General features: G+C 39.9%; 1 protein-coding gene across 7 annotated transcripts in view; it reads right to left on the bottom strand.

Moving 5' to 3' along the window:
- Window positions 1–18,307, bottom strand: part of ASPH (aspartate beta-hydroxylase) — a 113,878-nt gene extending 95,571 nt beyond the window's left edge. The window contains exons 1-3 of one of the 7 annotated variants that reach the window (XM_035319190.1): window positions 18,059–18,307; window positions 1,550–1,699; window positions 685–729 (exon numbers count right to left, since the gene is read on the bottom strand). In XM_035319190.1, the coding sequence (XP_035175081.1) occupies window positions 685–729; window positions 1,550–1,699; window positions 18,059–18,119 (256 nt within the window). In that variant the 5' untranslated portion in view covers window positions 18,120–18,307. Of the gene's footprint in view, window positions 1–684; window positions 730–1,549; window positions 1,700–5,373; window positions 5,682–18,058 lie in introns of those variants that run through there. The other 6 variants (XM_035319188.1, XM_035319187.1, XM_035319191.1 and 3 more) reach the window with 6 other exon arrangements.
- Window positions 18,308–21,321: the final 3,014 nt, after the last annotated feature.

Genomic DNA, 21,321 nt, shown 5'->3' on the forward strand with positions numbered 1-21,321 from the left:
TCCACCCTTTTATAGGTGACTAAGAACAGACATTTCACTTTTACTCTGGTAACTGCAGCTCTACCAGCCTTAAATATAATCAAGAGGAGAATCCAGTTTCTCTTCAAAAGGAATTTTTAGCATAGGATTATGGTATCCAGGAGCATAAGTGTCTTGGGATCACCAGATGAGTCTGGAGCTAATGAGCTCTAATAAAATTCAAGTTTAACTTTAAATAGGATACAAACTCTGTGCACATTTTTCAGAAGAACTCTCAGTCCTTACATTTTCCCAGCTTATTATTAAATTTGTCCCTCTCTAAATGAAGGCAGAACTTGATTGCAAGTAAAATAAATGAAATATAGTTCTTAATATGATACTTATAAAATTGGAAAACATTTTTGTGAAAGAAAAAAATTCAGCGATAGGTCTAGACTACAAAAAAATAAGGTCACTAAACATTGCAATGAAGCTACCAATTAGAAAAGATCTTCATTTATTTATGGTTAAGCACAATAACTAGTGGAATAAATATACTGTTCTAAAAATAAGAGTCTCATATCCAAAAACAGGACACAGAATTAGAAAGATGAAAAATGGCTGTTTCATGTCATTACAGGAGAACAGTAACTTTTTAAAAATTAAGAATTAAAACAATTTCTAGCCAAGGGACAGAAAAGCAAGCTTATTTCTCTAAAATCCTACCTTGTAGTACCTCTGACAAGTTATAACGGAAATCCTTTGCTTTGGCTGCATGCATGGTAAAAATATAGAAACCATTATTTGCATCACTACACCTAATTAAATTTCAAACTAGAAGCTTCTCTTAAAATTAGTCCAGATCAAAATGATGTACCAACAGACTTGTAAAGCTGTAAACCCTGTTAAACCACCAGTTGTAAAACTGCACATTGAAACCTACAACCTAAGATCTACCTATGGTCATATGTCTTAAAAGTTGAGACATGAATTTCCATACTTGGATATTATATGAACAATGCTATCTTATCATTGTCATATTGAGATACAATGAGAACTGTTACAAGCTTAAAGCTGAGGTCATTCTACAGCACATTCACAAGATGACAACCGATTGTCCTGACGCTAACAGTCTATCAAAGGAGCAGTAACAAGATTAGCCACCTACTTTCAACCAACCCTCTACTGCAAGTTTTGAAAGCTTAAATTGGAACAACACATCTTAAGCTGAAATTCCAATTGAATTGCTGTATACACGTTACAAAAAGATGAAGGTCTATCCTTGAAGTTTTCTTCAATTCTTAAATGCATCAAGTATTTCAATAACCTTCTTCAGTCTTATGACAATCCCATCTTAACATCAGAAGAGAGTTCAGAATTAAAATGTACTTTTTGAACTACATTGTGTATTCTTATGTAGGTCATTTGCAAACACTGCAGTAATCGATTCAGCTAGCTAGTGAAGCACTGCTCTGTAGCACTCACACTGAAGTTTAATAGTTAGGTTTCCTATCTGAAATGCAAAATGGCATCCATTTAAGGCATGTCACGGTATACATTTGAAAAGTCTTTTAAGATTTAAAATTCTTACCTAGGACTTCTTCATAATCTACAAGTTCAAACCAGACAACTGCTACTGATGTCCAAACTCCCAGCAAAGCAATTACCATAAACCAGGTGAAAAATGAGCTTCCAGAGAGGCCTTCTTTCTTTCCATTCTTGCCTCCTCCATGCTTGGTCTCTGTTAAAATAAGGCAAACAAAAAAAATGGATTCACATAAGAGTTATAATATTATGATTAAGCATATAATTATAAAACTTGTGGGTTTCCTATGACTTGTAGGTGTCATATCACTGTGAATTACAGTGAAAAGCTTAATGGTTATCTAAGTGGTAAAGCCTCTATAAGCAACAAAAAAAAAAAAAGCAAAACACAGGGAATGTATTTAACAGCTTAGTTGGAAATCCCTTCTTCTACCCCTTTGGCATATATTTACACAAAGCTTAACATTTTTGAGATGTTTTGCATTTGTGCCAAGCCTCCTCAAACTGCCACCAGAGGGCAATCCAATCAGCAGAAACACTTTTAAACAGAAGTATTTCTTCTGAAGCAATGAAGAATTTCAAAGCTAGTTAGTACTGAGAGAGTTCATGAAACAAACATTAAAATTCAAATAGCATAAGAATCTAAAACCTAAACCATATTAAAGGTAAGACTTCAAGTTCAGGCACTCTACTAACTAAAAATATCTCCCATGCTTCTTAGAAGTGTTTGGAGATTCACTGAGTACTTTAAGACTTCGTGACCTGTGGGATGAACAAGTAAAAGTACGACAAGGACTGACTGCAAACCACAGACTTGTCTCTAATAGCACATACAGGAGTCAGTGTATATAAAAGATGTGGTAGTTCTAAACAAACCACGGGGTCAACCTAGCTGTAGGGGCAGAGGTGTTCAAATGGATACCACCAGCACAGAAGGCAAATTGCTTGGTCCAATTTAGGATCAGTTTAGGTAAAGATGGAGTAAATGTGCATCCAAACAGATGTCTGCTGCTTTTCACCAAAGCTCAAGCTCTGTTCCTCTGCTTGCTGATATTTACTGCTGCAAGGCACTCGGGTGCAGTTTCATGTTGACCAGCCCCACTTCATTCCCTTCAAGCACCACCTTTGCCCATTCAGCCACATTCAATCCCATGGCTAGGGCAAACCTGGTCCAGCAACCCGTGTCCAAGTTGCAAACTGACAGCTGTCATTATAAAGTGACTATTCAAAGAAAACATGGAAATCTCCCTGAACTCTGCCCATCAACCGTATTAAAAAATATTCTTTTTCACTCAGCAAATAATGATGATCAAATATCTTATTACAGATATAAAAAGAAATGCCCTCAAGTAAGCATAAATAGAAGTAAAAATGTTAAGAGAAACTGAGTATAAACAAAAATAAAAATTCCAGTTTAAAGTACAAAGACAGAAGGCTGAGAGCTCAAATCCAGAAATTTAAGTATTAGTAGTAGTATTAAGGCAACAGTTAAAAACAAACAAACAAACCTGTGATTCAACCAAAGCTCAAAATTCAGCCACTCATAATGTTTTCAAAATAAGTTTCTAAAACTTCACATAACGTTTAGGATGCATATAACTGAAATTTTACATTCAAATAGAAAAATTTCATTTAAAATAATGACCTTATATAAGAAAAAAAAATCAAACACTATATACTAAATGATAGCAGTGACTCGAGCATGAGAATATTCTCAATATTTCACTTCCTAGCCTTCCAGAAATTAAAACAATAAAATTAGAAGCAAACAGTAACTATTTTGATCTTGACCACATACATGCACTTCAAAAATCACTGGAGCATTAAAATACTAAGATGAACATAATTTACATTTGGTTAATTTAGAAAAATTATCTACCTTTGGAGTGTTGGCTCATTTCAAAGGGCAGAAAAACAGTTGAAAACCAACAGTTCAAACTATTTATTAAAGTAAAACTATTTATTGCATATTTCAAAAATACTGTGACTACAATGAAATAGGGATTTAACTTTATCATGCTAATTGCCAAAAACTTGATGTATTTATCAACACTGATCATAGAGGAAGACAAAAATACCCTGAACGCCTAAATATTACCAGGATTCTTCCTTACAATAAAAGGGATTCGCTTTTTAGAGATAAATAATGAGAAACCAATGGCTTATTTCCCTGTATCTGTATTAAATATCATATAAAATGACTTTCAGACCCTGCTTTTCACCAGGTTCATAGCTGCAATGAACTAACCTTTTATTACATTCACTGTGCTATGTACCGAGTTCAGAGCAATAAAAAATCGCTGGCTCACTTCAGCCCTTACTGGTGCAGCATTTAATTTTAAAAAAAATATCTTATTACTACTATTATAAAGATCAAGTACCAAATATTTAGTTTACTTTCTATACTAACAAAATTTCCTTTGTATAGACCATCAATAATATCCACAAACTGACAACTTCGCCTCAGCCCACGCATCTATCACTTGCTAATACACAGTACCCTAATTATATGTGCACAAAGTTACGATGAGTTATGTACCTCTCTCTTGTAAGACAGATGTACAATCACCTTGAAAATATAGGCAGAGGCAAGCAGCATGTGATAATACATTCATAATTTTATCAACTGTATATGAAAATTGCTTAGACCACCCTTGAATTGGGAATTTTAACATTCAGAAATCAACTGTATAATAGCAGAACTTCATTACACCTGTGTTCCAGGGAAGCCTATGGACATATATTTTAAAAGGGACCACTAGGCCAAAAACATTTTAAATTGCTCTAGAACAAAGTTGTAACCTGGAATATACTAGAGGCAAAAAGAAAGGAGCATTTTACTGTACTTCATACATGTTCATTCACCGTTTTGTACTTTCCTGCTATTTGACTCTGGAGAAATGGGCTTTATTTAACAGAAGAGAAGAATATGAAAATGGAAAAAAAAAAAAAGCAGTTCAAGTAATTAAGTGTAATTGTTCTTTTTTCTCTCCAAGCTAGAAGTTGTTCCTTGCACATCCCTTAAACAGATGTCGTTATAAAAATATCTTTCTCGAGTCACAAAAAGACGTTTTTATGTTGTGCCTTCCCACCTTATAGGCATTTTATTTCCAAAATTCTTGACTAACTCTGCTAAGAATTCAACCACAGCAGCTTTACCAGGTAACACTAATTTAAATGGAAGTTATGTAACATAAAATTCATGTGATCTCAACAGACAGCCAAACACACAGACCAAAAAATTGCGAGCCATTACAGAAGACTGCCTCTGGCTGAGAACACATTCCAGACCGCTAATTCTAAATTCAAGTCCTTTCCCTGCATGTGCTGCCGGCCATGTCAAAAGTAGGTCACCTTCCATATCTGGTAAGCTTTTGCTTACACCACCAGATGGCTTTATGCAGACATAAAGTCTTAAATTGTGCTGCACGCCTCACCAGCAAATTTTTTAAAGTCCTATACCTCACTCATCCGAACTAACAGCCCTGGTTAGGTAACAACTACAAAGAAAAAAAAACACACACATTAAAAACATTTTCTCTTTACTTTAGCTTAACACGACATGTTGCAATTTGGTGTACTTCAAAAATAAGTCAAATTTGCATACAAACCAATGTCTCTTAGATATTATCATGTGCTCTACTCATGCAAAAACTAAATTACAATTAAGCATTTGCCAGAAACCCATGAGATATCTCTACTTCAGAAAACATTTAATCAAAAACAGATGCAGTCTGTAACACAGTAAACTGACTAGAAAACACCAACATACCACAGTAAGCTACTTATTTTACCGATTACAAAAGCAAACATAGGCAGTATTTGCAACCATGCATTTTCTGTTTGCTCACAAAAAGGTTAGAATTATACCTGTGTCATCAGCCATAACATTAGCGTTCAATTTCCAGACAAAATGAGCGTGTCGGTATCTCCAACAAGTAATGCTGAAGGTAGAATAAGAAGTGATTATCTTCACTGTAGTCTCGCAACAAGAGCAAACAAGTTGCTTAAAGCTAGCTCAGCTGGAACCCGAAACTGGACCTAAGTGAAAGCTCTCCTCCAAAAATCTATTTTTAGAGCAGTTATCTTCGTGAGCCAAACACTTTTCAGAACTCATATGGCAATCTAGTTCTGACGACAATCAAATTCACTTACTCCTCTTTAACAGAGCATCCTGGGTAGTTGATCCTTTCCCCTCCCCTTAATCCCTAAGCGTCACGCATAGCAGCGAATGAAACCAAACACGTGGTACCATAGTACTTCTGCTCCAGTATGTGCTGCCTCAGTGCCCAAGTTCTAAAGGCGTTAAATCCACCAGCACAAACTGAAACACAAGTCTGGACACAAAGCTTGCCTGCTTGCATTTGTTAAGCTGGCCCTCACCCAAGAAACTTTCTCCACGTTGGCAATCCTCTAGCAGGCTTCCCTCATGTCCTGCACAGATGGATCATTTGAAACTTCCTAACCACTTTAAAAGACAGCTAATTTCTCAAAATAGCTTTGAGTTGTCTAAGAGTTACTTGAAATCAACTAGGCACATTCTTGCTAAAGAATTTTCACATCAAAGGTGTTCCCCTACTGCACCTCATATTGCCTCTAGCAGACCCAAAGAAGGGATACTGACAATTTTGCCAAAGCAAAGCCTGTTTCCCTGTAATGCAACACAGGGGAAGATAAAACAGGCAAAATTTCTATTGTATATTTGTTACAAGCAGCTGAAGTGTTGACTTTGCTTTGTTTCCCATCCCTCCCCCCAGAAAGGATTAATGAACTCCGAAATTCCAACAACATGCACTTTACTTTCACAATTTAAAGCTAACAAATGATTAATGATCAGCACGCTGTCTTCTTCTTAAGGACCAGAAAAGGAGAAGAAAAAATAATAATAATAATAAAAAAAACACAAATACACTATTCAACATATTTAGATTTGCTATTTTAGCAAACTATTATTTTCCCACTGCATTTCAAACCAGAGGCAGCTCCTTTTGTGTGGAAGGGGAGAGAAAAACTCATGTCTCATTAACAGTAGTCCTGATGAAAGCTTTAGTACCTAGCACTCTGCCCTTCCTCCTTCACCCTTGTTTGAAAATATGTAAAGGGTTACAGGTACTTGCAAAAACATCATATACCTCTTGGGGTTTTGAGATACAGCAACTAATCCCCAAATGCAATTCCCAGTAGCTTAAGGGAGAACAAAGATGAGAAATAACTCTCAAGTGAGTTTTCGAAGGGATGTAAAGAGAGTACACACAGTTCATTCTATAACCAGCATATCTTTTAACGTTTTTAAAGCCACATGAATACAAATTAACAGGTGCTTTAAGAAAGACCTCCTGACAACTAATGTTCCAGCAACGTTTATTATAACTCCCTTGTGCATGATATAATAGGAGGAAAACTTAAAGGGGAAAATTCTCTAAATAAATGGCGAAATCAAAATGATTCCTCTTAATAAGCTATTAAGTTCAATTACAGTATATTGCATATAAAACACTGTTTTGATAGGTTTTAGATTAGGCAGTTTGTTACAACTTCAACTTGGTTGCATCTGCATTTACACATAGTGTATTTCATTACAAATGGTCTACAGAACATGCAACTCTGAAGTCCACATCATACATTTTTGGGGGGGTTACTTCAAAACTAGATTCATAGAATATCCTGAGTTGGAAGGGACCCAGAAGGATCATCGAGTCCAACTCCAGGCTCCCACAGGACCCCCCCAGAATCAGACCATGTGTCTGAGAGTGTTGTCCAAACGCTTCTTGAACTCTGACAGGCTCAGTGCTATGACTGCTTTCCTGGGGAGCCTGTCCCAGTGCCCGACCACCCTCTGGGTGCAGAACCTTTCCCTAACCCCCAGCATGACCCTCCCCTGTCCCAGCTCCATGCTGTTCCCTCGGGTCCTGTCGCTGTCCCCAGAGAGCAGAGCTCAGCGCCTGCCCCTCCGCTCCCCTCGTCAGGGAGCTGCAGGCGCCATGAGGCCTCCCCTCAGTCTATTCTGCTCTGGGCTGAACAAACCAAGGGACCTCAGCTGCTCCTCATATGCCTTCCCCTCTATATCCTTTGTAGCCCCCCTTTGGGTGCTCACTGATAGTCTAATGTCCTTTTTGTACTGTGGCACCCAAAACTGCACACAGTGCTCAAGATGAGGCCCCACCAGCACAGAGCAGAGCAGGACAATCCCTTCCCTCGACCAGCTGGCAGTGCTGTGCCTGACGCACCCCCAGGGTACAGTTTTGGCTGCCAGGGCACACTGCTGGCTCATGTTCAACTCACCGACAACCAGAACCCCCAGATCCCTTTCTGAGGGGCTGCTCTCCAGCCTCTCATCCCCCAGTCTGTACACAGAGCCAGGGCTGCCCCGTCACAGTGCAGAATCTGGCACTTGCTCATGTTAAACTTCATATTCACAGAATCACAGAATTTCTAGGTTGGAAGAGACCTCAAGATCATCAAGTCCAACCTCTGACCTAACACTAACAGTCCCCACTAAACCATATCCATAAGCTCTACATCTAAACGTCTTTTAAAGACCTCCAGGGATGGTGACTCCACCACTTCCCTGGGCAGCCCGTTCCAATGTCTAACAACCCTTTCGGTAAAGAAGTTCTTCCTAAGATCCAACCTAAAACTCCCCTGGCACAACTTAAGCCCCTTCCCCCTCGTCCTGTCACCAGGCACGTGGGAGAACAGACCAACCCCCACCTCGCTACAGCCTCCCTTGAGTAAGTTTGTAGAGAGGTCTTAACAAATGAAAGAGTCGAGCAATCATCAACAATTGCTCGACTCTTTCATTTGTTAAGACCTCTTTACAAAGCTTCTCTATCCTTTACTCAGCAGCTCCTCCCAATTTAGGGTCATCCACAAACTTACTCAATATACCTTCAAGTCCTACATCCAAGTCATATATGACAACATTAAAGAGAACTGGCCCTTAAATGGAGCCCTGGGGAACTAGATCTAATCTGGTTGATCACCGATAAGTGGTTGCAGCACGCCTTTGTCTCATTTCCTTCAAAATGAAATCAAGTATATTCTGGGACAACTGCACAATGAATAACAGTAGAGAATGTGAAGACAGTTAAGAAATTCATTTCAAGTGTGCACTCCTAATCTGAAGGAACACATTAATATGCATATGTTGACCTTTAACAAAGTTGTGGTGGTTTTACCGTGCTAGGCAGCTGAACATCACAACCGCTCTCTCACTCCCCCTCCTCAGATGAGGAGGGGAAGAAGTAAAGGAAAGAACAACTCACAGGCTGAGATAAGGATAATTTAATTAAAGAGAAAAAAATATTAAGGAAATATTATTATTAATTAAACAATTCAACTAAAGGGAAAGAAGGGAAAGGGGAAGAGGGAGGGGGAAAGGGAATAACAAAACAAAACAAGTAAAGGCTGTGTGGAAGTGCAGAGGAAAGAAATTACTCTCTACTTCCCACAAATGAGCGATGCTTGACCACTTCCTTGAAGCAGGGCCTCAACGCACGTAGCCAGCGTTCAGGAGGACAGACGTTTTCGCAACGAGAGCCCACCCCTCCCCTCTTCTTCCTTTTTCCACCTTTTATTGCTGAGTGTGACATCATATGGTATGGAATATCCCTTTGGTTGGTTTAGCTGTCCTGGTGATGTTTCTCTCTCACTTTTTTGCCCACCCCCTAGGAGGGTTAGAGAGAGTCCTGATGCTGTGCCAGCACTTCTCAGCAGCAGACACAACACTGGTGTGATCCCACTGCTGTTCTAGCTACAAGTGCAGAGCGCAGCACTGTATGGGCTGCTGCAGGGAAAGTTAACATCCCAGCCAGACCCAGTACAAAAGTATTCACACAGCTTTACCTTGTGACACTTAAACTGATTACAAGAACTGGTATTCCCTGAGTGGCAAAAATATTCCTTCCTGAAAAGGAGGGTACAGCTAAATTTGGAAAACTCTTCGGGCTCATCAAAAAGAAGGACCAAAAGGCAGCACATCTGAACTAATCAGACTCACAATGAACAACATACATGAACAGCTACTACCTAATATAGTTTACACATTTCTCTCTGGACGCTATAGTTCTAAACACAAAAGTTAATGTAATTTTGCTTAGTATCATCCAAGACAATTGAATAGATACTTAAAACAAAATTTGAGATTTGGATCTGATCGCTAGATCAACAGCGCAGACTTCTTGCCCATGAAGAGAAGGCTGCGTATAAGAAGGTGGTTACCAAAAACTAGAATCGCAGAATCACAGAATTGTAGGGGCTGGAAGGGACCTCGAAAGATCATCGGGTCCAGCCCCCCTACCAAAGCAGGTTCCTTAGAGCAGGCTGCCCAGGTAGGCATCCAGGAAAACACAGTAAAAGGAAAAACAGCAAAGTATTAACCTCAATGGAAAAAGTATCTAGAAGTACCATTTCAGAAGTAAAAGGTATGTCAACTGATAGGCAAAATTTACAATAACCTTGATTTAAAACCAACAATAAACAGCCATACAAAAAAGATAAGGGAGAGAAATAAAAATCTAAAAGTAAGCTATGGTAAACTGCCCTACCACTAACAGAGATTAATCAGTAGCAATGCAAATATACACTAAAACTACATGGCCAAGATTTTTGGATTTTCCAGATTTTTGCTGAAGTATGAGAAACTTTTATTCATTTGATATATAATCAATCCTCATATAAACCTTTAAATTCCTTATTTTTCAGTCCCTACATGATTTGTTAGGGTAAACTAACCAACTACATGAACATTCAAAGAAAAGCATAAGTGGTGGAAAAAATAAGAAGTACTAAGTCAAATGGAAGATTCAACAACTAAGCAGGCTGATCACAGAAATTGTGATGGTAGCCTAATTACACACTTTGTGATGTTTTTGATACAAAAAAAAAAAAAAAAAAAAAAAAAAAAAAAAAAAAAAAACACCTCTGGGACCAGAGTTCTTTCTATAGGACACCTATTGGACTGCAGGAAGGCTCCTCCCTTCCTTAGAGGCGTTGCCATTGCAGCATCACTGGAACGCAGCACATAGCCAGGATGTCAGAGATCTGAGGCACAGCTCTCTCCTCTGCACTGGGGAACTGCTTCTGAATTTCTTCAGAGATCCAGAACACATTTTTTGCATACCCGAGGATACAAGGACAAAACTATTTCAGTGTTTCATGTGATGAAGCTGTTCATTTTTGTAGTCAAACCTTAATCAATGAGAACAGCAATTTGTAAGAAAGGAGCTCAATGGAACAAAAACTGAACCCCAGTTTCTCCCCTTCTTTCCAGGTAAGACAACTTTGGACCGAACTGACCTATGGTCAAGCTTACTCTCAGCAGGCTGAAACACTGTTTCACACTGGATTGGAACAGTTTCAACAAGAAGAGTTTAGAAGTATAAACTGGCTGCTGTTGAAGTATATCCCATAAACAAGCATCTGCAGCACTTAAACTAACCAAAACTTACTCAAGGAAGAAAATTGATTTTTTCTCTGCCCTATCCCAAGTGAGAGCTCCAATTCCCAAAGCATTGCACAGAAGAAAGAAACTTCCCTGTTCTACACAGAATCAGATGTGCAGTCTGATTATCTGGAAATATGATTCAAGTAAATGCATCTTTTTTTTCTTTATCTTCCATTTAGATCTAAGGGAGGACAACACACTCAGCATTACCAAAACTAACACCAATGTTGACATGAAAAATAAATTTTTAGGTAGGTAAACCATAAAATCTAATCAACTCCAGAAGCAGATGGCACAGGACGCCTTTGGAGATGCTAAATATTTACACTTTCACATCACATCTGTGCGCGGAGGAAGGCATTGTTATAAAAGTTTAGAAGTATAGAAGCATTCGTCCATTAGCTGCGTGCTCTATTTTTGGCCTGCATACAACTGCAGAATGGATGCAGCTAAAGAAAGACAGGGCATCCATACTAGCATAAACTGGAAGGATACGAGAAGACATGAAATAACCATTAAGTATATGCAGGAGATATTTGTTTTTAGTGCAATAGCAACTACAGAATCAATCTTAAAATGGACAATCTCAATGGACAAAAAAATAGATACTGTAAAAGACAACAGAACTATTTTGTTATTTATGTACCTAAACTAAATAATTTGAATAGAAAAGTAGACCTTCCCACACTATGGTATTTTGCAAAAGCATGTCAGTGATTTTTCTTGTTTTGTTTCTACAAGTAAACAAACAATAATTAATACCCCCCCAAAATTTACAACTTTTCTCTTGCAAACATACTTGATTCAACCTTCGTTTTCAGACCCATTTAACTGTTTCTCTATCTTTCAAGCTAACCTCCAAAATCCTATCTTTTACATCTTAAGCATGAAGCCAAGGAACTCAAGGTTAAGACTACAAACTTAGAAAGAAACGTTAGTTTGTTTCAATCCAAGATCAACATAACTGAGCTGTATTTAAAATGGTGATGAGGAAACAAAATGGTCATCTGCACAACCACAACCAGAATTAGGTTTTTATACCAGCTATTTGATCTCTCTCTTCTGTAGAGAATTTAGAGATAGGTAAATTGTATAATTCTAAGTTTTCATAGCTTGTATTTGAATATTCTAATGTTGTCAATATTCCTACATAATTACTAGGTTAATTAAATATTTGGTCTTATTTAGGGCAGAGCAGAGTTCAAGTAAGGTAACGTGAAGAAAATACAGTAAGTATTTTGGCTCAGAATATAAAAATTCTGCTGGTGATGACCTTTAAAAAAGTTTCTATTACATAAAGTTGAAAATTCTCAACCTTGTATATAGCATACTGGCATAATTTTACTTTTTTTTTTTTCCCCTCGTTCTATTTTCCTGTTCTGTAATGTGGGTCGTATCAACTTGTTTTAGTAGCTAGTCCCAATTAAGCCACAAAGGAAAGAAATCAGATGAGAAAAGATTTCTGAAAGAAGCAGAAATTAGATCAGTCCTTTCAATTTTTCCTCATGGTTTAAAGGAGTTTCAAATATAACCACATAAACGTCTAGCTGCCAAGCAAGTACCTGTAACTCTGCTATGCACTGTTTTCTGCTCATGGAGGAAACAAAACAAAACAACAACAAAAACTGGCTGTCTGAACTTTCTTTAATAATACCAAAAAATAAACAAACAAAACAAAACCACACACGCTACTGTAAAAAGCAAAGGAATAAAGTGAGAAATATTACATTAGTAAGCGTTTATTATCAATTAACCAGGACCTCAGGAAATAAAATTACAAAGAAAAAAACCTACTCAATAGTTATTAAAACCCTTGCTTTTAAATATTTTATACTGGAAGTCTTCAAACAGTTTGGTAGCATTTGTTACACTGGGTAAGTACATGCATAGTAATAGTGCAATCACATATGAAGGAGGTAGCAAAACTTCTTTCATTTTTTTAAAAAGTTCTAACAAAGCTGAACCACACACACCACTGTGTTTAAACTCAGTGTGTGTGTGTATATATATACACACACACACACCTGCATACTTCATTTCCAGAGTGTTTAAAGACATAACTGAGTTATGATTTGCACTTCAAAGCATATCTCAAAACTTTTCCATGCAAAGAGCTAGTCTGTAGGATGCAGTTAGGAAAAAGATGGCTGCAAGCTATCACACAGATTACCAGGTTGTGATCTTCAGCAGGGAAAAACCACTCAGGGTAAATCAGAACTTCACTGCACAAGTCCTCTACAATAAAGAATTCAATACAAGAATTAGCACGGGAACACTTTTTTACAGGTTTTGAAGTGATTCAGAAAGGTCCAGCTGAAAAGGAATCCCCAGACTGGTAATCACAAAGGTGTGTCCTGTTTCAAGAAACAGCAATATTGAAATCTCATCTCTTAATGCACTTTGTAATTAGAGATGATCTTAACACACATGCTTTTTACTGCCAGTAAATCTAATTGTCTTCACCACAGCCCTTAAACATCCAGCCACCACTTCAGCATACCCAACCCAACTGTCCACCTTCCGAGTTAGCAGAGTGGCTCCACAATGACAAACATGAAACTGCAAATTCGACTTCACCCTCTCCTGGTGGACACCCAGTCACCATCACCTCTTCCCTTCCACCCAAACTCCCTCCCGTAGAGCTGGGCATTGAGCCCCTCCAGGGAAAAAAGAGCTCAGCTTTCAGCTTGAGCAGTTCCCTGTTGTGGCTGCCCTAGCACAGCTCTGCAACCAGGCGTAAGGAGCCACGTTCGAAAAACAGAAGTGAGGAAGACTGCAAAACAACTTTGGTCTAGATTAAGCTGAGTGTGAACGGTAAGATGTACCTCCTTGATCCCCTAGTATGATCTACATCCCTGGCGTGTCATCCTCGTCTCATTACTGGCTCTGATGGGGAGTTTGCAGATGCATTCTCAGTGACTGCTGAAAACTGAGAAAATACACTCCAACTTCCCATCTCCCTGAGATTATTGGTGATGCTTTAATTCTCTACCTAGCATTTTAAAGAAGCTCCGTCCCCAAAAAGGCTATTGACAAGATTACCTCTCTTATTTAAACTCTTAAGTGAATACTGAGAAAGTGAAAGAAATACAAACACAGACATCCTTACAGACATAAACCACAAAGCTCCTCCATATTTGCAAAACAGTGAATAATATCTCTTGGCCCACACTGATTTACAGCTAAGATTTATTAGGTAACAGAGCAAGACTGAGATTTCCATCTACACTGGATCAAAAGGGCCAGAAGGACTTTCCTTGATGCCTTTACCACATGGCAGCACCACAGGAAGGGAGTGAGGTATCTCCAGTGCTCAGGAAAATTCTCAAGAAGAAAAAGCACTGGTGCAGGGAAAGTATCAGGCTGTGTTTGTTTTCACGTCAGTCCTGGTATACTGAGGTATCAATTTTAAAACCTGGAGTAATACTTTCTTTAGCGAAAGCAAAGGCAAGAAATTCTAAAAACAAGTAATATGGGCAAATGAGTCATAAAAGCAAATTGACTGTGCTCAGATTGTTTTTCAACACAGAGTGACTTTGGTAGTCAGCCACCATACCTTTCAAGAGCTAATAGCTTATTGAAAGTTTCATAGAGATGGACCTCAAAGATGACAGCGTTGCATTGCCAAACCCATGCAAAGCACCAGAAGAAATGATGTGAAGTTCAATGATTGAAACAGTCATTGAAAGAATTCAACCAGAAAATCAGGAAAAAAAGCAAATGTGACCTGAACTTCCTCCACTCTTTACATAAATTCATAAGCTAAGGAAAGGTATACAGAGAGTATACTATAAAGCAGTCTTTACAGTAGAGATGGAATAAAATGTGAAAGTTCATGCAAATGAACATGCACGGCTACCTTTACAATAGTGATACTGTTAACTAAAAAAAAAAAAAGAATATCAGCATAAAATTGCACTTGGATAACAATATCAGGTCAACTTGAATGCATACAAAAAAAAAGTCAATTTACAGAAAGCTGAAAAGACAGAAAATAATGAAAGGACTACATTAATGAACTTTTGAATCTAAGGAAGTCCAAAAGATGAGTGAAAGGATTTAAATGCATTTGGAGATATTAGAAAACTACACGGTTAAACCCAGAGAAAGTAAAATCAAACAGGGATCTTGCAAAGGAAAGTAGGCTATGTCAGAAGGTCATCTCAATGTCAGAAGGTCATCTCAATGTCAGAAGGTCATCTCAATGTCAGAAGGTCATCTCAATCACTGTTATGGAGAGTAAAAGAACTGTAGAAAAAAGAACTTGTTACTTCAACTGAATTGAAGTAACAGTGGAATTCTTTGACTTAAAGCTGTGTAACAGCCTCAGAACTAGCAGAAGTAGGAATCTGTTTTGCAACATGTATAAAAAAAAATACAGTTGTCTGCAGACAGAGATAATGCCTTGGGTCGGAAATGTGGTTTCTGTACAATGCCTAGCTTACTGGAGAACCACTCTCCCATTTAAGGTCTCCTGCAGCTCTCACACTAAATTTCTTAAATAACTTTTAAAGAGAACATAGACTTCTTATATTTTGGCTGCCAGATGCCAGAACTGAAATGGCATGAGCTAGAGGGATGCTTTCAGTTTTTATCACAACTGCCAGAGGGAATATTTTCCCACCTTCTTCCGGAGACAGCTCTAAGCAGCCACTAGAAAAGCTTGATAAAAGCAGTAGTAAAGTAACTAAGGTTAGGAAACATCTGGATGGTATCTGAAAAGAAAGTCAAGGAATTAAAAAAAAGAACGTGTGCATATATATGGGTCATGTTTCTGTTCAAGCACTGAGCAGATCTATTGCACGTAAACATATCTCACAAACCGTCTAAACAGGTAAAGAACATAAAATTCTTATTACACCATTATATAAACCAGCATTGCAGAAGTGACACATCAGAAGCTGCATTTTCAGTTTTAATGTCAAACAAACCTCCCTCCATTCAAACACAGCTAGAACTAGAAAGAAAACAGACAGCAAGCATGCACAACTCTATCATCAGTGAGAATTATATTTAAGTACTTGCTTGCATACTATAAAAGACACTGACATTGCCACATGAAATTAGATGCCTTATCATCAGTACTCTTCCACAGATAAACGTGGCTTTTAGTCATGAAGACTGTGAAGTCATGAAGACTTTTTCCATCCGTCTGCATTTTAGAAGTAGTTACGTTGCTGATCCTCAGTCTTATTGGAAGGCCTCTCCATAACCACGTGCTAATGCCCCAGACATTTCCAAGTTTCCTGCCTCATGAAATCTGAGGCAGTTAATTCATGACCAGGTGATACACATTTGTTCCTGTATCAAAACTGTTCCTCAGCTAACGTAGCTTTAAGCAGTATTTCAGCATCTACTACTTCACTTAGCTGTTTAAAACTGATTTTATTTCTTTTGAGAGGCCACAGTGAATTCGGTTAATTTAGTGAGAGGAAACCAAGCTTTCCAGAAGAGATAATACCAAACACATGTTTTCCTAAGTATCCCAGAACTGTCAGATTTTCACTTGTTTTAGCTTCTGTCCTCCAAATAAAATCATTGATACCCACAACTCTGTAAATCTTTTATTGAAGACAATTCCACAGAAACAGAAGTACAAAGCTCAAAAGCAAGTAGATCTGTTGTTGTTAGGACTGATACAGAGTTGTATGGTTTTCAGTATATGATTTATGAAGGCAAGATGTAGAGTTCTATTTCTTCAGAATATTCAGTCGTACTTCTGGTATTTCAGTGAAACTGAAAACAGTTACGGAAACACTACAGCTAGTACTATTTCAAATGTTATCTGTAAGATTGCTGTCAATATTTCTCAGTGGGGAAACCTAAAAGCAGGTTACTGTGTTCAGATTCAGGCACTGTCTTCAGCGCACCGACCGTGAGATGCACCATGAACTTTGTGGTTTCAGAACTATGAGCAATGCTTTGGCAAAAGGCCAAGACCTCTCCCATGAACTGCTGCAAAAGTGAATATACTACAGGACCATCAGGAACTGCCTCGAAGTTGAGGTTTCCATGCCTCACAGTCTCAGTTACCAACCACCTCAAAATTATTTCCTCCTCTCACTTCCACATCCCCCAGCTGTGGGATGCTGACGGGCTGCTGTGAAGATCCCACTCCTCCAGCTCTTCCTTTATTCACACAGGAGCCATCATCCAGAACTTCTTGCTGCAGCAAGAGCTACGAAAACAGCACCAGCTCCGAGCCATAATTTCTACACTTGTCCTAAGGGATTTTACTAGGCGTTGAACTAGCAAACCACGTGTCTGAACTAAAGAGGCTACATCTCAGGAGAGAGCCTAACACGTTACTCATAGTTCTTCACCCCCTCGTAGGTAACAGTAAATCTGGGGTTCTCCGTGCAATTGCACACACCAAATAGCCTTTAATACAAATAAATGTGATTTTACTCAGGCAGGCTGAAAAGAAAAACCCACAGAACGCTTTTACACTTACGAGATTTGGTTTCCTGATAAAGCCATTTTAAAGACATTGACCAACCTTGAAAGCGATAATTTAAAACAGTGACAGAGCTGCTTGAATCTTGGTAGCGTTATAAAACCATACACGACACGTGTGCTTAACGCGTTACCGGCTGGTTTTAGCTTGCTTACGAGCGGGTGATGACCAACGAGTAAGCCCAGTCCAGAAAAGCGTAATGGTCTACCACCTATACCACAAACCGAAGAAGGGTTAAAACCACATCCACCCCCTCCCGCGAACCCTGCCATACCACCTCCTTTTCGCTTAAATACCGCGTGTCTGTGACCTTTTCCCCTCACTTTATGCGACGGGTAAGCGAACCCCAGCTGGCCCGCCCTCCACTACCACCGCCGCGCACGGCACTGCTGCGGGCATCACCTGAGCGCCACCACCACCACGTTTCACCCCCGGGGCTCTGCTGAACCAAGCCGGCCCCGGCGAGCACGGCCCGGAGCCTCCCACGGGGACACGTCCTTCGCTCGCAGCCCCGCGTGCGGCCGCACAGGGACCCCGGCAGCGCCCCGACACCCGCCGCCGGGGATGCTCTGCCCTGCGCAAACCACCGACACGCGGTGCATATTACCGCGCAGCCCCCACGAGCCCCGGATCCCCATCTCCACCCCACTCACCTCTCCTGGGGCCGGGGCTAGGGGTGCCGCCGGCGCCCCTAGAGCTTCTGCGGGAGGCCATGGCGGGCAGTCAGGCGGCGCGGAGCAGCGGCAGGAGGAGCCCGGTGCCACCGCCCCCTCCTCCCTGCCTGAGGCAGCGCCCCGCGGCCCCCCGCGGCACGGCGCCTAGCCCCGCCCCCCCTCCGGCAGGCAGCCAATGGGGAAGCGCGCAGAGGAAGGAGGCGCGGCAACGCCCCGCGCCCATTGGCTGGGAGGGGAAGGAGAGGGGAGGGGCGGCTGAGTGCGGGGTGCGCGCGTGTCCGCCGCGCTCCCCGCTGCCGGCGGCTTTGAACGTGGCAACATGGAAGCGGGCGGGCGCCTCTCGCGAGGCTTCGCGAGGGGAGGGGGTGGGGGCCGCTGAGGGGCCGGGGCATGGCGGCGGCGGCGGCGGCCCCGGAGCTGAGACGGGTTCCGTGCTGCCCTTTCCAGCCCCAAAGCTGCTGGTGTGGGTCCTGGGGATGGCTTTCTGAGTGGCCTCTCTGGGATGGGAGTGAGGGACAAAGGTGGTGCAGCCTTGTGCTTTGTTTGGGCCTCGGTAGCGGACCCCGCTGTCGGTTAAATGCCCGAGTTGTGGCATAAAGCTCATCGAGTCTCTCAGGTAGCGCCTCACGGTTCGGCCTACGTTATGTCCCCAGCTGGCTTCTCAAGCAAGCTTCCAAGTCTTTAAGATGTTTCAAATAATCTGGGGCAAAAGGAGCCTTTTTTTTTTTTTTTTTTTTTCACAGAAGTTCTCATTTCTCATTGTTTTGGATTGAAACTCACTCAAACAGCGGTTTGGCATGACAATAAATTACACCTGAAACAAAAGCAACACCTGCCTTTGAGTCCTGGCTGTAAATGTGGTGCTTCGGGTTAAAATAAGCGGTTTGGGAAATTAGAGCCTTTGCAAATGAGTGTGGAGGGAGGAGGCTGGCCTAGAGCAAAGGTTGGCGCTGCTTTTTGAACCGAGTAATGCGATGGACCTAACCAGAAATAATAATTTGCTGAAGAGCATTAATCAGTAATTTTTCCTGAGATCTGAACTTAAAACGCATAGCCCAGTACCAGGGTGTCAGTGCGGGTATTTCAGCCAGTACATGTTAAAGAAACTAAACCTGTGAACACCAGAACTAATGAAGACTACCCTTCACTTTCTTACATTAGTCTACCACTAATAGTCTACCAATCTTATTTTTCACGCAGTCTAAGGACTTAATGTTTCTGACATGTACTCATTTTGTCTAGTGAGGCTGAAGCTGGCAAAGTAGTTCATAAGCTGCTAGGGAGGAGCAGACATAACTCACAAACACATGCAATTTGTCACAGAAATGCTAACAGGGTGAATTATTAACATTTCAACAGATGGGAAGGTACAATGTGAGAAATAAATCATTCGAAGGAGAGCAATCAGAAACTGATGATTTGTAGCTGCGTTCACTGAGAAAGATATAATTAACAGGAAATAATTGCCTGTGAGACTATATACTCGCATGTAGTAGTTACTATCAAGAAAGAAGAACCGGCTTCTTGTGGTTGATGTGGGATACAGCTTCCTGAAGCTGTGCTACAGCAGTTTGTGGCAGTTTGATAAGGGAAGAGAGATTCAGAGCATTTAAGCAACCAGGTGAACAGTGACACTTAGGAGGATATTGTTAATGATTTACTGTGGAATAAATTTTTGACTGTAAATGAACTGTAAAATTCCTGCTTCTGTTTTCATTGGTACACAGCTGCCAGCATTTAATATTTGGTGTATTCGGTGCCTGTGCTCTTCTGTCCAAGTCGACTCTTTTGCAGAATTAAAACACACGCAGGCAAGTGCAAATGCCTAAACCAATATTGTACCTTTGTGCTGATCACTAGCCTTCTGCACCATCTTGTAGTTCAAAGGTCTCTGTTGATTTCCTAAAGCATCAGGAAGATTTTTTTCCTTCCAGCCCGCTGATAACTAGACATCTGAAGAAGAAAGTTAGGTGAGGGGATATTGTCTAGAGACTGGAGAAAATTTCTCTCGTTTTCCTGCCTGTTTGCATAGTTAAAACCTAGGACAATCCCTTCTGAACTGAAATTTAATGAAAATTAAAGCAAAATTTTAGATGTCATTTTAGAAAAGATACTGGAGAGAGAAGCAAACTGAATGTGTGTATGTGGATGCGTGTGGGTATGGCTTGTCTCTGTTTTCAACCTGCTCATTTCTTTTAAAGCTAAATATTTGGTACATTATAACAATGTAGTAATGCCCAAGAAGATAAATACCATTGTATTTGTAGGGGAAAAGAAACATGACACAGAAAGAATACAACAATGAGGAAGGAGCAAGTTTGTAAGGCAAAGGTAAAACAAGTTGCTAAAGAAACCAGAAAAGAAAATACAGAGGGAATTAAACCAGAAGTTCCTAAATAAAGGCAAGAGGTATGAGACAGAACCCACTGCAGTCAGTTGGAGTCTTTCCACTTGGATCAGGCTCCTTTTAAACACAAAATTAAATAAATAAATAAATAACAACCCTGTTGGCAATAATCACATTTGCCCCTGCTCCAAAATGTCCTAATGGACTGCTAGATGAGACTTCAGATAAACTAAATTTAAATTACACTGCATAACATAAATCACAGTATTGTTTTTACCGTACTTTTTAATATAAATACTTCTGCATTAATGCAGTCTCTGCTATTTGGCTGGCCTGATTCATTCAACAGCACAGTGACTTTGCTGTTTGACAGAAAGAAATACATCCAAGGTGACAAGTAGAAGCAGCAATCAAATGATTGCACAAGAAGAGGATTCTGTTTCTAGTTTCCTAATTTCTAAAAACATAAATATACAATCTGTCTGTAGCAGGGAGAAGAGATGCTGAATAAGAAAGGCATTATTAATATAAGCAAAATTAGTAACACCTGCTTAAAGCAACCAAGAATTTAGCCCTATATTTTTTACTTCTTATACACAAGTATTTTAAATTCACCATCACCTGTGACAAATTCATAGCTATGGTTTTCTGATTTTAAGTTGTGTTCTATTGACAGATTTATTTCCATTCACTTCTATCAAATTCTTACCAAAATCCCCAAATGTATCATAAAGTCATCTGTTATACTTCTACTATGCCATTATGTGTCTTTGATGAAAAAAGTGTAAAAAAGAATAGTTGAAAGCTTAGATATCTTACTATGTTGGTGCTCCTAAGCTACATTATTCAGATGTTGATCATGCAGCAGAATTACAGCTGTTCACTGGATTACATG

Source organism: Oxyura jamaicensis, chromosome 2, assembly GCF_011077185.1.
Source record: "Oxyura jamaicensis isolate SHBP4307 breed ruddy duck chromosome 2, BPBGC_Ojam_1.0, whole genome shotgun sequence".
Taxonomy (NCBI): domain Eukaryota; kingdom Metazoa; phylum Chordata; class Aves; order Anseriformes; family Anatidae; genus Oxyura; species Oxyura jamaicensis.